The sequence below is a fragment of the Nelumbo lutea genome, chromosome 5 (assembly GCF_056320005.1).
Source record: "Nelumbo lutea isolate HS-2025 chromosome 5, American lotus-T2T, whole genome shotgun sequence".
NCBI lineage: Eukaryota > Viridiplantae > Streptophyta > Magnoliopsida > Proteales > Nelumbonaceae > Nelumbo > Nelumbo lutea.
Genome location: NC_142688.1, coordinates 61,436,691 through 61,452,000, shown reverse-complemented (window position 1 = coordinate 61,452,000; position 15,310 = coordinate 61,436,691). Strand labels below are relative to the sequence as shown.

Sequence of the window (15,310 nt, the reverse complement as noted above, 5' to 3'; positions counted from 1 at the left end):
CATGTACAAAAACTTAAGCCTATGATATTACAGTCATATTTCATGAATCTGTCTCCTTGATCATGATTCATGGTTAAGTAAACAAGAAAAGTAACTGCACAAAATATTAATCCTTGTCAACAAAAATGCTTTTCCTGATATCTCTGAAATGTTGGTAACAGATGTTCTTCTAGCCAACCAGTTAAGATTCATTCCCATCCTCCAATCTCATCAAGTTAATTTCTTATAAAAGGAAAACAAAACATTAAAGGCTACATATCAAGTTTAGATCCTGAGTAAGTGCTAAATATAGAAGGGTTCTTATGTGTCATTAGCACTTGAACCTTTTATAGGGAGAAAATAATTACAAAAATAAGCATGCCAATCAATTGCAACCATCTGTATTATAAAAAAAATGAAAATGAGATTCTTCAAAAAGCAAAAAAGAAAAAAAAATATCTAGAAACCATAAAGAAACCAGCAGGAGACCAGTAATCAGATCACAGATAATGTACTATGAAGAGTAGAAAAGCATCTAAGGAATGACTGACAAACAACAAAAGCAAAGAGAGAAACACATATCCTAATACCAAAAGAATCCAAACCCACATTATCAAGAAACAAGAAACAAAAGCCTATCAACTGCACCACAATAACAAACAACCCTATAATTGTTACTTGTCTACACATGTTTATTTTCTAAATTCAAGTAGAGAAACTACTAAGCATCTACTAATCTTCTATGTGTTTATCTCTAGCATTTGGGCTTGGTTCCTTTTTATTTCTAGTTGCAAGTGGATTCCTTTAGTAGATTATGTGGAGATGAAAAAGGGAAGCAATCCTTTCACTAATATGGAAAGAAAGAAATGCAATAACTTTTAATGAAAAAACACAGTCAAAGGAGGCTATAGTTGAAAACAAATTAGTGAAAGCGGTGCATTGTGTCAAAAGACAAAATATTTGTGCACCCTTCCTAAAAAATGATGTTCTCAACATTTGGCAGTATGTGGCATCCTGAACAACAGCCAAATCTCTATGTAGAGGAATAGCATCCACCAGCTCACAACCAAATCAATCTGAACTGTGATGGTTGCAGCTTGGGCAATCTTGGATCATTAGGCATTGGTAGGGTTACCATGGTACCATATTAGCCATCTAGACCTATAGGTAAGGGATTCCACAAGAGCTAATGTCTTGCCAACAGTTCTATAGTGATTGGAGACCAGGCAGATCTCTTTAATAACACAGTGGTGGTAGTGGGGGGACTGCAAGGAATATAGCAACAACAACACACTAAGGGAAATGTGATACCTGACTAATGGAGTGGTATCCTCCTTTTCCTGAGCATGAAGATCAGTGAAGAAACTGGCTGACAATGGAAAATCAAGGGATGAATAATGTTCAAACTTTTGAGCATAAATTATAAACATACACTACTTCTAATGAGGTGGGATGGATCATGGACTATCCTTATGTGAATAGCACAGTTGTACTTTCACTCATTTATTTTGATTAATATAATAATCCTTTCAGGGTGTGTGAACAGTACCCACCCAATTCGAACCTAGGTCTCTCAAACTGCTTGGCAATGTAGAAGAGCAGATTTGATTCCTCTTCCTATGAACACAGCTCTTGTTCTTGTTCAATAGGACTGTGAATAGGGATTTCAGGTCGAGCATTTGGACCTGCTACAAGTTCCTCTTTATGGCAGTCTCAATCAGGACACTGTTTTTTCTGAGAAAGAAACCATTCAGATTGGTTTTCTTTCTCTTTCTCTCAATCGACTATCTTGTTAGGGCTGAAACTTAACTTGTGTTGCCCTAACCTGTTTGACATAACTACAAATTTTGTGGCATTTGAACTAGTTTTCATAGGGTTTTGATCCCTTTCTTTGGTGCAGCAGACTTGTTTCCTGCATTTTCTTGGCTCTAGAACTGCCAGGAGTCATACATATCGGTGGTTTCTGATCTTCTGCAACTCTTATTCATTCTTCCTTCAACCTTTGAGATGGAGAAGTCTGATATTTTGTCTGTCAAGTTCAATGAAACTAACTATGCACTATGGAAGTTCCATTTCCAGCTCTATGTTGAAGGAAAAGGTTTGGGACATCAATGGTACAACTGAAAAGCCAGACGGGACTGATACTTAGAAACTACAGAAATGGAGGATTAGCAATGCAAAGGTCATCTCTTGGATTCTCAGTTCCATTACTATAGATATTGCAATCCCGATGTGTAGCTTCCGAACGGCCAAGGAGATGTTTTAATTTTTTTTAACAGTAACATAAAAATGATTTATTATTATTAAAAGGAATACAACAAGGAGTTGTGGGCAAGGAGCAAGCCCAAAATCACTTCCAATATTTACAAAACAGCCCAAAATATGGATTGTCTCTGAACTCCTTGTTTAGCTAACCCATCCGCCTTGCTATTTGCAGATCTCCTAATCTACTTTATTTCGATAATAATGTCTTTAGAAACCTGCTTGAAGAGCCTAAATTCATTCTTTCACTGCCAAACTACCCCTTCCCCCATTTTCAGCCAGCCCAGAACAATTTTGGAATCACCTTCAACAATCAATCTGTCAATCCCCAATTCTTTAGCCTTCTCCACCCCATACAGCTGAACGTCCAGGATTCCCCAGGCAGCAGATATCAAAATTTAATTTCTTCCATCCAACACATGGAGGTGACAGACCTCAATTATTTTTTGTCTTCTAAAGGATGAGCGAGCTATTGATCCCCATGAGCTGAAAAACCATCTCTTGGATTCTCAGTTCCCCAGGCTCTAAATTTTCACCCAGTGTGCCACCCTTAAGGTTATAATCTCTAACACAGCTTCCTTACTCCTTTCTTTGTTTTCAAAGATTCATAAGTTCCTTTCTTCGCAAATTGTCCATATCACTGCTGCTCTAGTGCATCTCCCCAAAATCCTTCCTCTTCTTTTAGACCAACTAAAAAGGTGAGAGTTGAATAATCTTTCCAAGTTAACAGGAGAGAGCCACCTGCAACCAAAAAGAGACGAAAAAACTCCCAAATAGATTAAGCAAAAGGACATGAAATTAGAAGATGAAAAGCAGTCTCACCATGCAACTTACGTAAAGAGCACTAGTTTGGGGACAAGCACCAATGTGGTCTTTTTCTCTGGAGCTGATAACAGGTGTTAATAGAACCATGATACACTTTCCAACAGAGAGCATTGACTTTTGGAGGAATAGGCCAAGACCAAATTTCCTTAACAGGGAAAGAATGAGAAGGGGAGGTGGCTACAAGAGAATTTAAGAAGGATTTGCATGAATAAACCCTTGAGTGATTAAGTAGTGCCCACACTCTGGAAACTGAACCACCATCCCCCGATACCACTGAATTCAACATGCTAAGCAAAGAAGAAACACTGGGAATTTCCGACTAAGATTTCTAGTAAAGCCTAGATTCCAATTCAAGCCTGACTAGGAAGAGGACAAGATAAAATGACACACTGGCTTTCCTTTAAAACTAGAGATAGAGAGCCCAAAAAGAGAGGGAAAAACCTCAAACAAGGGGGATTCCCAACCCAGATATCCTCCCAGAACCTTATTCTCTGACCCAAAGCTAAATCATACCTTATATGAATGAGGAACACATGAAGAATGTCATGGATACTTGAGATAACTATATTCCATAACCTCTCATTTTTAGGGAATCTCCAAAGCCATTTACTCAACAAAACCAAATTTTTTAACCTAACATCTCCAATGCCCAATCCCCCTTCCTGCTTCAACTTTACCACCTTATCCCAGCTAATCAAGTGATCATTCTTCCCCTCCCCAGGCTCTCAAAGGAAATCTCTCATAATCTTTTCAATCCTTTTCACCACTACTTGGGGCACCCTAAAAGCTGACATGAAGTACACTGGGAGATTTTCTGAAGTGGATTTGATCAATGTTATTCTCCCTCCCAACAAAATATAATTCCTTTTCCAGCTTGCTAGCCTTTTCTCAAACCTCTCCACTACCGGGGTCCAAAATCTAACTGATCTAGGGTTGCCACCAAAGGGTAATCCTAAGTAATACAGAGGCCAATTCCCTTTCTCACAACCCAACGAGTCTGCCATTTCTCTCAAATCATCATCCCCCAAGTTGATTCCAGCCAATACACTTTTAGAGCAATTGATTTTCAAATTGGAGATCCTTTCAAAGAGCTTTACTACCAGCTTCAAATTTTCTACCCCTTCTCTACCTCCCCCATCACAAAAAACCAGGATATCATCTGTAAATTGCAAATGATATCTTGATATTCGTACAAAGAGAAGGTATATCAGCAGTCCAATCTTTCTCGCTAGTACCAAATTGAGAATAAAATATTTTCATATAGTTAGGGAGCATGTTGCCTCTCATTGCAAGTAGAGGAACTTGTGCACCTATTGCAAACAACAAGGACATATAATCAGTGAAAGTCCAACAAGACCACCTAAGGGCCAGAATCAGGGGACTAAAAAGACCCAGATGAAAGCTTATCAGACTATTGTTGAGGGACCAGATGATGTCTCTGTAACTTCTTCCTTTGGATCGAAAGGTGATATGTATGGTGCCTTTACTGAAGAAAAAATGCAACAGCTTGTCTCCTCGGCCATCTCCTCTGCATTCTTAGTCATTGGCTTGTCTAATATGTCTTCATCTTACTGTTCCTCACCTAGTCATGTCTAGATTATCGACTCCGGTGCCTCCAATTCCAATCACATAACTGGAGCATACTCCGGTTACAGTCAGTCTCTTAAAACACCTTACTTGATTTATGCTTTCTATATCCGCTACTGCCCAGATTCTTCTGCATAAAACCCTTTTTGTTCCAAAACTCACTACCAATCTGATTTCTATTGGTTAATTAGTCAATGATGGTAATGTTCTCTTTTCCCCATGATGGTTGTTTGATACAGGCCCAACACACTGAAGTGGTGAAGGGGAAGGGGCATAGGCTAAGAAAATTGTTTGCCTTGGAATTTGTACAGCCACATGATTCTTCTTCTTCTCCTTTGTTATCTTATCTAGTTATCTACTACTCTGAATTCAAAAGTTGTTTGCAGAAACAATTTGTGACACTTTAGCATGGACATTTGGGCCACCCTTTTGCTAATAAACTAGAGTTCTTATTTCAGTCTGGATGTTTGTCACTAATAGACACTTTGTTCCGGAAAGAATAGTTTTTGTGAACCTCTATATTCCTTATATGCCATCTACAATGCAACCGGCTGATGTTTTTACCAAGGGGCTCACCAAGGCAAGATTTATGGAGCTGTTATGCAAGGTAGGAATGAAAGATATCTATGCTCAGCTTGAGGGGGAGTGTGTGAGGCCTAGCATTGTGGACTTGGGTCTTCTTTTATTTTCTTTTTTTTTTTTGATAGGTAAATAGAAAAAAAAATCATTAAAAAAGAAAAAGAATACAATCAAGACAAGTGTTAAGGCAACACCTAACCACAACAAAGCATTAATATCACCATATCAAAACAAAATAAAAGAAAACCACATCAAATCATATCATCCAAGTTACAAATTTGTAACCCCAAAACCAAGGTTCAAAGTATCCATATGTATGTATCGCATTGTATTGTATCTATCGTATAAGCATCGAGGGTCACTGAAATGATTAGTACCGAGTGTTGGGACTTTAATATACCTATTTGTGAAGTATTAAACCAAAACATAGAAAAAAAGAAAGAAAAGAAAAACGAAAGAGTTTCACTTTTTGAAAACTTATGATATGCAATTTTTGGGTATTGTATCAATATTTTAACCTTGCCCAGAATTTTCCCATGACTATCCCCCAGGTCTTCTCTGTTGACTTGATCAAGTTCTAGCAAAACCAGGACCCAATCTGATACAGATTTTCCATTAGCCACCACAAGCCTATCCAACTTCCAAGCTTTATCCTCGAACAAACTTCTATGTCTTTCTTTCCATATATTTCCTCAAAGTTTTGGCCATAGTGAAAAAAACTTCTGAAGGACACCTTGGCTGAAAGTTTCTCATCCCGACCATAGCTGTGAACAAGCTCCAAATGAAGCCAATAGTGATCTGCTGTCAATTCACCATCCTTCCTCTACCCTAGGAAGGACCAGATTGCCCTAAACACCTTCAATCTGATTTGAGGCCAATTGGTCCCTAACAAATGCAAGGTAAAATTATTTCATAGTAAATTTTCCATTCGAACATTCCTTCCACCATGGCTCATCAGCCTCATCTCTTGAATGGACTACAATTTTCACACTTTCAAACTTCTCCAACAGTGCAATGCATTCTTCTATCTCCCTTTCAAGCAATGGCCTCCTGAACCTTCGACACCAAAATAGCTGCTCCCCTCACCTTTCGAAGGAAGAATGGTTTATGGATGTGGATGATAACTAGGTTTGAAAAGGTAAGAAGGTTTCAGTGGTTGGAGGAGGGAAGGAGAAGGTCTATGAGAACGAATTCCATCAAAGAGAAGATGTGTGGCTAGTGGGAGATATAGCAATAGAAAAGGGTCTGGAATCACAGGTGATTTGCAAGGAGAACCAGAATCAGGGAATGAACACACCACATCAAGGTTGCTCACTGGTGGAAGTCCAATTGGTAACAATTGGTAAGTAATTAATTTGATGCTGAGAGGAGGAGAAGTTGGAACCATACAGGGTTGTAAGACAAGTACATAGATGAAACTGGCTTAATGACATCAGTCAAAATTTGGTTGTCACATTTCTCCATGAAGGATCTGGATGAAACATCCAACATCTTAGGAATCAAGGTATAGAGATGGATCTAGGAGGTTGTGTGGGCTGTCCCAATCAATGTACATAGAAAAGATTTTGAAATTGTTCAATATGGAGAATTTCAAAAGAGGTTTACTGCCCTTTAGACACAGAACTCACCTCTCCAAGGAGATGTGAGAAGAATCCCACATGCTTCTGCACTGAGAGCCTCATGTATGCGATGCCATGTACAAGGCCCAATACCGCACATGTTACAAGTGTTACCAACAAACTAAAATAATCATTTTGTGTGTTTATATACTAATTTGTTTTTATTATTCTTATTTATTAGGGTTTAATCAACACAAACACTGCTAAATGCTGTATTGAACCATCAAAGACTTAAAAACCTGAACCAATCAGTAAGGAAGAACTTAAAATTTTATCTAATCAGCACATTTTCCTACTACTACTACTACTACTACCACCACCAATACTTTTTCTTTTCTTCTTTTCCTATAACAAAAATAAGGGTTCAGCCCCTATATTTTTTGAGTTTTATTTTCCTTCTTTTTCTTCTCATGAATATGTTGATCTTCTATACTTTAATATGAACTTTATACTTTTCTTATGAAAATTATGAATAATTATTAAGGAAATATGGGTATGGTACCTAGGGAACCACCCTAGGATCTATGTTTTTAACATAAAAAAATCCATCGCCTATCCTCGCCTTGGCACCTTGAAAACTATGTCTCTGACATTGATTCAGCCTTTTTTTTTATCAATAACATTGATTTAGCCTTTGCCATTGTACTGCAACAACAACAAGGCAATAGCCCAAGCAAGGGTTCCAAGGTCTCATCAAAAGTCCAAACGCTTAGAGAGGTGTCACCACATCATCAAATAAATCATTGGCAGAGGCAATGTGGCTATGCAGAAAATAGCATATGCAAATAAAGTAATAACCTTGCAAATCCACTAAGGCCTTAACATAACAACAATTGGAGAATCATCTTGAGAAGATGGGTATGAGATACATGGCAGATTGGATTTAGTGCAAATGGGTGATTGTTAGTCGTATGCCTTAAAACAAATTTAGTGATAAAGTAAAAGGGCAATCTTGTACTATTCATATTTTACTTTAATAGAAATTAGGCAATTTTCATTCATTTCTTTTTGCTTATAATTATATGAGTAGTCCATAGTATCGCCGTCAAGTTGGTATATTCTTAAGTGCGTCAGAAATTTGAGATATATTTGTCCTTGATACAAGATCCTAAAATAGCTCCCAATCATAGGATTATCAAGAGGGTTTTGGTAATCCAGATAATGGCACATATTATTCTTGCCTTACGTGGGTGCTTGTTAGAGAACAATTTCTCTAAAATTGACCCATTAATAGAACAATTACATGGAATCCATTGTCAATAACCAATTCTATCATCGCAATCATGTAAATGATCCTCAGACCTGAGGCATCATGGATATCTAATGTATGAGGTGCTACAGTTTGATGATGCACACACTTTTGCCCTAATCAAGGGATTTAAGCATGCACACATTGGCTATAGTGTCTTATGCATGGAGGTATGAGAAAGCACAAAATGAAACCTATCACTCTCCAAGAAGAGGAGAATGTCCTATGCAACTGAGATCAATGTGACTCAAGAAGTCTTTGGCCAAGGCAGTATAATTCATAGAAAGAGTTCCAAGTGTCAGCATATGAGTCATCATCAATTGAGTAGGACATATGATTGAGTCAATAGGGTTGGACATTTGCACTTTTGGGACATTGTATGATAGAAGGATCCAATTGCATGGTGACTGTACAGTGTAGATGGAAAGGTTCAATCTGTCGAGTTCAAACTATTAGGATGGTCATGACATGCTACTAGGTGTCACTCATGATCTATGGAACCCCTATTAATAATGATCAATTATTCACATTCAAGGGAGAATTAAAGGAGTCTTAACTCAATTCAAAAGGAAGGAGTTCCATGTAGGATGTTGAAGGGGTTTCGCATCATTTGCAACTACCTGATAATATTGAACCTAAGAGGTCACACACATTAAGGGACAAAACGCAGGCATAGTATAATGGAAGGGTGTAATCACTAAGAGGGGTCTTAGTGGAGGGACCTAATTACAATTATGGGAAACTTAGGAGATAAGCTCTCCTAACTGCAATAGGAGCCAACCTCTATAAAAGGAGTGCATGGGATGGCCCTAGGTTTTTTGGGACACTTTTTCTGCCTATCTAAAACCCTAATCACTAATAGGATCATTAGCATAATTCCAGGAGCTGCCCAACCCCTTCTCCCCAAGGTTCAAAATTTCACAACTTATTGGACCGTATCGGTCAATACGTATCGTTCCAGCACAAGTCTGATACACAGAACATATAGAAATCATCTATAGCATTCCTTTTCGTATGTATCAAACAGATACAAGCCTGCATCGGACTGTTTTGGGTCTGTATCGGCCGATACAAGCCCGAAACAGTCCAGTACAGGTTGATACAATTAAGTCCCCTCCTCTCTCATTAATTTCATTAAACTATATTTAAGGCTGAATTATCTCTCATTAATTTCGTATTTACTCATATTTAAGTATAATTTCTCTCTCTCTCATTAACTAATTAATTACTCCTATAATTAATGCATAATTTTAAATTTCAATTTCAATTTTAGCGCTAATTTGAATTCTCTCATTAATTTCGTTAATTAATAATCATCTCTCTCATTAAGTTCGTTTTGTTGGTAGAAAACTATAAACCTTAGCAATAGCAAGATTTGAACCTTGGCCATTAGGTTTTAATGACCAGAGGTTCACCACTAAGCCACGTTCATTTGCTTGCTATAGGTTTATGCATTTTTCTTTTTAAGTAAATTTTCTCTTTTTCATAGTGTATGCTTCTCAATAAATGTTAGAATTAATTATTAAAATTCATATATCAATAAATATTAAGATAAGTTGTGTTGATTATTTTAAAACTAATGTATATCCATATACATTTTAGTTTTTTTTTTGTTTTTTCACATTTTATTTATTCCATCATTTGTCAATAATTGCTAAGTGTGTCTTGATATCTCAAACTTTATATAAACCATCAAAATTATAGTTTATTTGTTACTTTTAAATAACTTATTTACAATCATATAAAACTAGTAACTATTGCTATTAATATATTTTTTAGGATTTATTTGAGTTTTCTAGCGACTAGCATATTTATGCATATCTTGATTTTTCATCTGTATCCATGCATATCCAAAGTGTACCGATACGTCTCTTAAAATTGTCTTTCTGATAGACCTTGCATTTCCAATGCTTTAAACCTTGCTTCTCCCTCTTCCTTTTCTCTTTGATTGAATTCTACTAGGAGAACTGGAGCTTTGATTTGCTATTGCTTTGTGTGGACTATCTTGGAAGCCAAACATTTGCAAGATTGCAAAAGAGAACCAAAGAAGTTTTCTTGACAGTGTATTGTGCAAATCAATCTTCACAAGGTATATAGTTTAAATTAATTTTTAAACTAGGGTTTTGTACACCACCACGGGTGTGATCTTGGTTATCATGATTCTACATATTTTTATTTTCTGCTGCAAAATAATTAAAAAACCACTAGAATATCTCAACAAATACAGAATGCATATTATACAAGGGTAAATATATTATAGGTCAACCCATCTCAAGTTGGTTTTTAATTCTATCTCAGGCTACTTGAGGCCTCAACCCAAGCCCAAACTAATTGAGGTTAAATCTGAATTTTCTAGCCAAGGCCCAGCCAACAGTGAAAATTCAAAGCCAACCCATGCAAAAGTTGCAATTTCAGTTGGGTCATGGCCTGAGTGCAAACCTACATAAAAGGCAATTGATCAATGTTGATCCCAGCTATATGGGATCTTGGGAGGATTGAACCGGATTTTTTTTTTTTGATAAATGATAAAATTTTATTAATAAAGAGAGATTACATCAAGATTTACAAGACAAGCCATCCCAATAGGGATGCGAGGTACGACCCCATTCTACAACAACCCAAATTACAACTGAGCCAAAAATAGTTCAGACTTAAACACCCCCATCTTCGTAAAATAATCAGTCGTCCCATTTGCAGACTGCCTTTCCCATTTCGCAAGAACTGTCATGTCTCTAAGTAGCCATTTGAACTTTTTCATAGATTCATTGTACTTCCAACTCACTGTTTCTGGTTCCTTCAGCCACCCTATTATCAATTTAGAGTCACCTTCAATGAACAGTCTGTCAAAATTTAGCTGTCTACCAATCTGTACTGCTTGCAAGACTTCTTGGAACTCTGCAAAAACTGAGTCCCCTATTCCAACCGGGCCTGAGAATACAGCAACAATAAGTCCTTCATTATTCCTAAAAACCCCTCCTGTACCAGCTGGACCTGGGTTCCCTAGGCTGCCACCATCAAAGCTCAACTTGATAGAGCCTTTGTCAGGAGGTTCCCAAGCTACCACTGGTCTGTTCCTTGTGGTAATACTTCTAGCTACAGCTCCCCAGTTTCTCCACAAGTCATCACAGAGAAATCTGAGAACAAGTTTGAGGCTTTAACCCAATGTATAGCTCTATTAAGAATACACTCCCACATGCTTTCACACTCCTTTCTCTGTCACTGAAGAAGACTCTAACTGAAGGTTGTGGAGTCAAAGAGATTTCCAATCTGCAGAGACACAATCCACCTATGACCAAAAAGATCAAAGACCTATTGGCATTTTTTTTGCACAAAGTGGCCTCTCTCAGACTTCAAACCACATTCTTATGCTTAACTGCCTGAGATCTTACCATTACTCCCAGTAATGGCCCTGAATGCAAACCTACATAATCCCATTGAATATGCAGTCTGACCAAACTTCTGCCAAAAACCAGCCGCAACAATATGTTGTAGCTATAACTGACTTTAGTTCTTACTGTTACCTTTTGGTTATGCATACCATGCCTCTGATAATCTTGATAACAACAATAATGCCTTTTTGTTCAGTAAACAACAATGGTTTAACGAGTAATGACACAACAACAATAACAAAATATTCTTACATTTCCATTGGAATCAGAAGTTGGATAAAGTTCCATTTGATTGTTTACAATTCTGGCATCATCATGAACTCTACTCGATACTTTGCTATCTTCTGAGTTCACAGGCTGGCTTTCATTCACAGGTTCAGAGACACTTTCCATCCGTACCTCCTGTTGTTATCTACATAAGTCAAATTTCTAAATGAAAAAAGCCAATATATTTTACATTCTAAATATAAATATAAATAAATGGTCACTTGATCTTGTTACTGATCAAAACAAAATAAATATTTGTTCAGAAGTTGTGATAGGCACCTCATTGTTAATCTTCCCTTTTAGTGAGATGCAAGTCAGATCTCTGCCACAATCAGGACTAGTGAGATCAGTTTTGGAAGAAGACATTCTTCCACTAGTAGAGACTGATTGACAAGAACAAAAATTTCTCTCCCCAGAGTGGAGTTGATATTCAGGGGCACTTTCTGGATCTTCATGTTCACAAATGTCTATGTCCTGACTCATGTCAAGTGGAGGCTCAAATGCCTGCCAAGTGCAAATAAAAACAAAGATAGAATAATTAACAATACTTTCCAAACAGATGCTTATAGATTTTAGAGTAAGCCATTTCCCAATACAAAGCCATGTCATCAGAGAATACACCAGACGAATAAAAACATGAAAAAGCAAAATCATCTGAGCATCAAAGAGGGAAGAAAGTACAATAAAAAAAATATAATATAAAAAAAAAAAGAAATGATAGAGATTCAGATCACCTGAAGCATGTTCAAGATGAAAAATGAATTTATAGATATACACCTGCAATGTAAAGATCCAACTGGTCATAATCCTCCAAGTTATATATTGCAAATCATATGATCAATTCTTTTTGATTGTCAGAAATCATAAAATCAGTTAGGTATGATTAAATTAGATAATTTTATAAAACGGGAAAACTACGAGGGGCTTCTTAGTTCAGAAAATTTTCCCCTCTTGTCAATCAGTTTAAAAATGACCACAAGCTCCCTCCCTTCTGAATTTATACATGAATATGCTAATCAAGAGAAAAAAAATAGTTTCCCTTAGACAATATCATGTTTCAAATTGCAACATTAACATCAATTATATTATTCCCCAGAAACCATAGTTGTCAAGGCCACACCTAGGTGATAAGGCGCTCTTGGAGGGTCACCTCGCCCAAACACCTAAAGATTTATATGCAAGACACCATATAATGTTTTTTATATTTTTATTTTATGTTATTAATAGTAGTACAATAAATATTATTAGACTAAATTATTAATTTTGTAGTTTTATGGTACTAATATTATTAATCTTGTACTAGATTCTTTTTATTATTTTCTTATTTAGGTTCAATTGACACACATAGGGAACGTTTGATAATGACTGAAGTAGCTGAACTAAAAGAATTACTGCTGTCTTTTAATTGACAAAATATATAAATAAATAATAAAACTTGCAAGGGTACAGTGATCAATACAATTCCGGTTTCAGCCACTAACGAACCCACAACCTCCTTAAAAACTTGTTCACTAAAAGACAAAGCAATAAGGATTCCAGTTCAGCATCTTCAGCTGTTTTTTTTTTCTGATCAGTAGAAAGTAATTTTATTAATGCAAACTTAAAGGTTACAAGAAGGTGGATGTAAGGTCCACCACAAACAACAAAAGTGCACAGATTTGCCCAAAATAAATGCCGTCTTAAAGACCCTTGTTTGGCTAGAGTGTTTTTCATTCCCTTTGCTGTTCTTCTCACCCATTTAAAAGAAACATTTAGCTCCTTCATTAAGTTCTCAATCCCTAAATGTGTCAGAAAATCCAATGGATTTGGGTAGGCATCTTGCCCAAGAGATGACCATCTAAGAGTCCACTTCCACCTCTAGATTATGGAAACTGAATTGTTTAGCAAACTTTAACCCTGCAATAAGCTGACCATTTCTGCTGTCAGTGCATCACCATGCTCCAAGGGTCCTGAATACAAAGCCACAACTCTTCCTTCTGAATTTCTGAAGACCCAACCAGTCCCATTATTGCCTATACCCCAGCCAGCCCTATATTGCCTATAAAACTTCCATCAAAGTGGAGCTTTAGGAAGTTAGAAGCCAGGGGTTTCCATACCATAACTTGCCTTCCTTTTATTGAGCCGAGAGTGCTACCTCTTTCCAAGATCTCAAAATATCATTCAGTGAGAAGCCTCCAATGTTTTCACCCAGTGTGCAGCTTTTATTTTAATTGAATCAATAACTTCCACCTCAGTGCAGCTCTTATCATTGAAAATTCTTTAATTCCTTTCTTCCCAAATAGTCCAAACCGCAGCTGTCCTCATTGCTTTCCAAAGTAATCTTCTCTTTTCTTTGGTTGTCTCAAGAAATTTGGATCAAAGAGGCCCAGCACATCCTGAGGAGTCCACCTACACCCGGATGGAGAACAAAGATGCTTCCAACCAAACAAGCTTCAAGCATGGCTAATGTACTTTTGATCTTTCCCACATCCTTCACAAACACCCCATAAATCACCATCAACTCCTGTCACAAACATTTGCCATCAGTGCTGGAATGTTGGATGCCATCGACTCCTTCAACTATGGCCTTTGATCAAATAGGTAGGAGATGATGAAACACGTGTGATACCTCCAGGACTCTAACCGCAGCAGCCTTTCATTGTGCAGAAAGAAGTTTATTCTGTTAATGCTATTGTTACAAAAGACAGAATGCTAAAACTGCATTGAATAACAAATTTATCAGCTTAGCAAAAAGTATATTAATGGGGGCACTTGAGGTAGCACATTCTTTTTCTTGCTTCACCTATTGAAAAGAAGATTTAAGTGTTTGCCTATATTTCAATTCTTTTTTCTTTTATCACCTCGATGTATATATTTTTTCTTTAATAAACTTTTTTATTTATTATCAAAAAAGTATTTCCGTATTACTAGATATCTCCTCAAAAAGTTCCATGTTAAATTCACATAAGTTTCAGCTCTCCTTTTTCTGACCAAAAAAAAAATGCTTTGATAACATCTACTCCATTAAATGCATGAAAAAAATATGTTTAAAGAACATACCGTCTGAGTCTTTGAAATTTTAGAGGAAGATGGGACAAAAGAGTCTGCACAGGCATAAGAAATAATCCAACAATTTTAATAAATTATGGCAAATAAATGCAAGCAATCTTCATGTTAATAAAGTAGTGGTTCATCCATCCAATATACCCCATAATTAGAAAGCATTAATATATGTAATGCCAACATTTTCTATATTCAGCAAGAAAGGATTATAATTTAAGAAATACTGCATTCTTTCAAAATAAATAAAAATAATATTACACACACCAATGAGAAAATAATCCTAATCAGATAAAAGAAAGCATCCTTTTAATCTGTAGTTTCCAAATCTGTTGTTAGTTCTATTGCTTTGAACTGATGGTAATGCCTTTTGGTGGATTTAATATTAACAGAAAGAAAAGGGTATGATCCGCCCTATCTCACACATTGTGTCTTCTTCTTAGTTTTTGCTCTTTCTGTTGGGCAATGCATGCCCTCAGAGTCCAATACTGTTGCATATGACTTTTATTATGAAT

The 15,310-nt window shown here is 36.6% G+C and overlaps 1 protein-coding gene across 4 annotated transcripts in view; it reads right to left on the bottom strand.

The window, feature by feature from the left end:
* The window catches only part of LOC148852684 (uncharacterized), a 76,665-nt gene that overhangs the window by 30,790 nt on the left and 30,565 nt on the right, over positions 1-15,310 (bottom strand). For all 4 annotated transcript variants that reach the window (XM_088945174.1, XM_088945171.1, XM_088945172.1 and 1 more), the window contains exons 3-6: positions 14,796-14,839; positions 12,491-12,533; positions 12,036-12,260; positions 11,742-11,891 (exon numbers count right to left, since the gene is read on the bottom strand). In XM_088945174.1, coding sequence (XP_088801300.1) covers positions 11,742-11,891; positions 12,036-12,260; positions 12,491-12,533; positions 14,796-14,839 — 462 coding nt within the window. The remainder of the gene's footprint in view (positions 1-11,741; positions 11,892-12,035; positions 12,261-12,490; positions 12,534-14,795; positions 14,840-15,310) is intronic.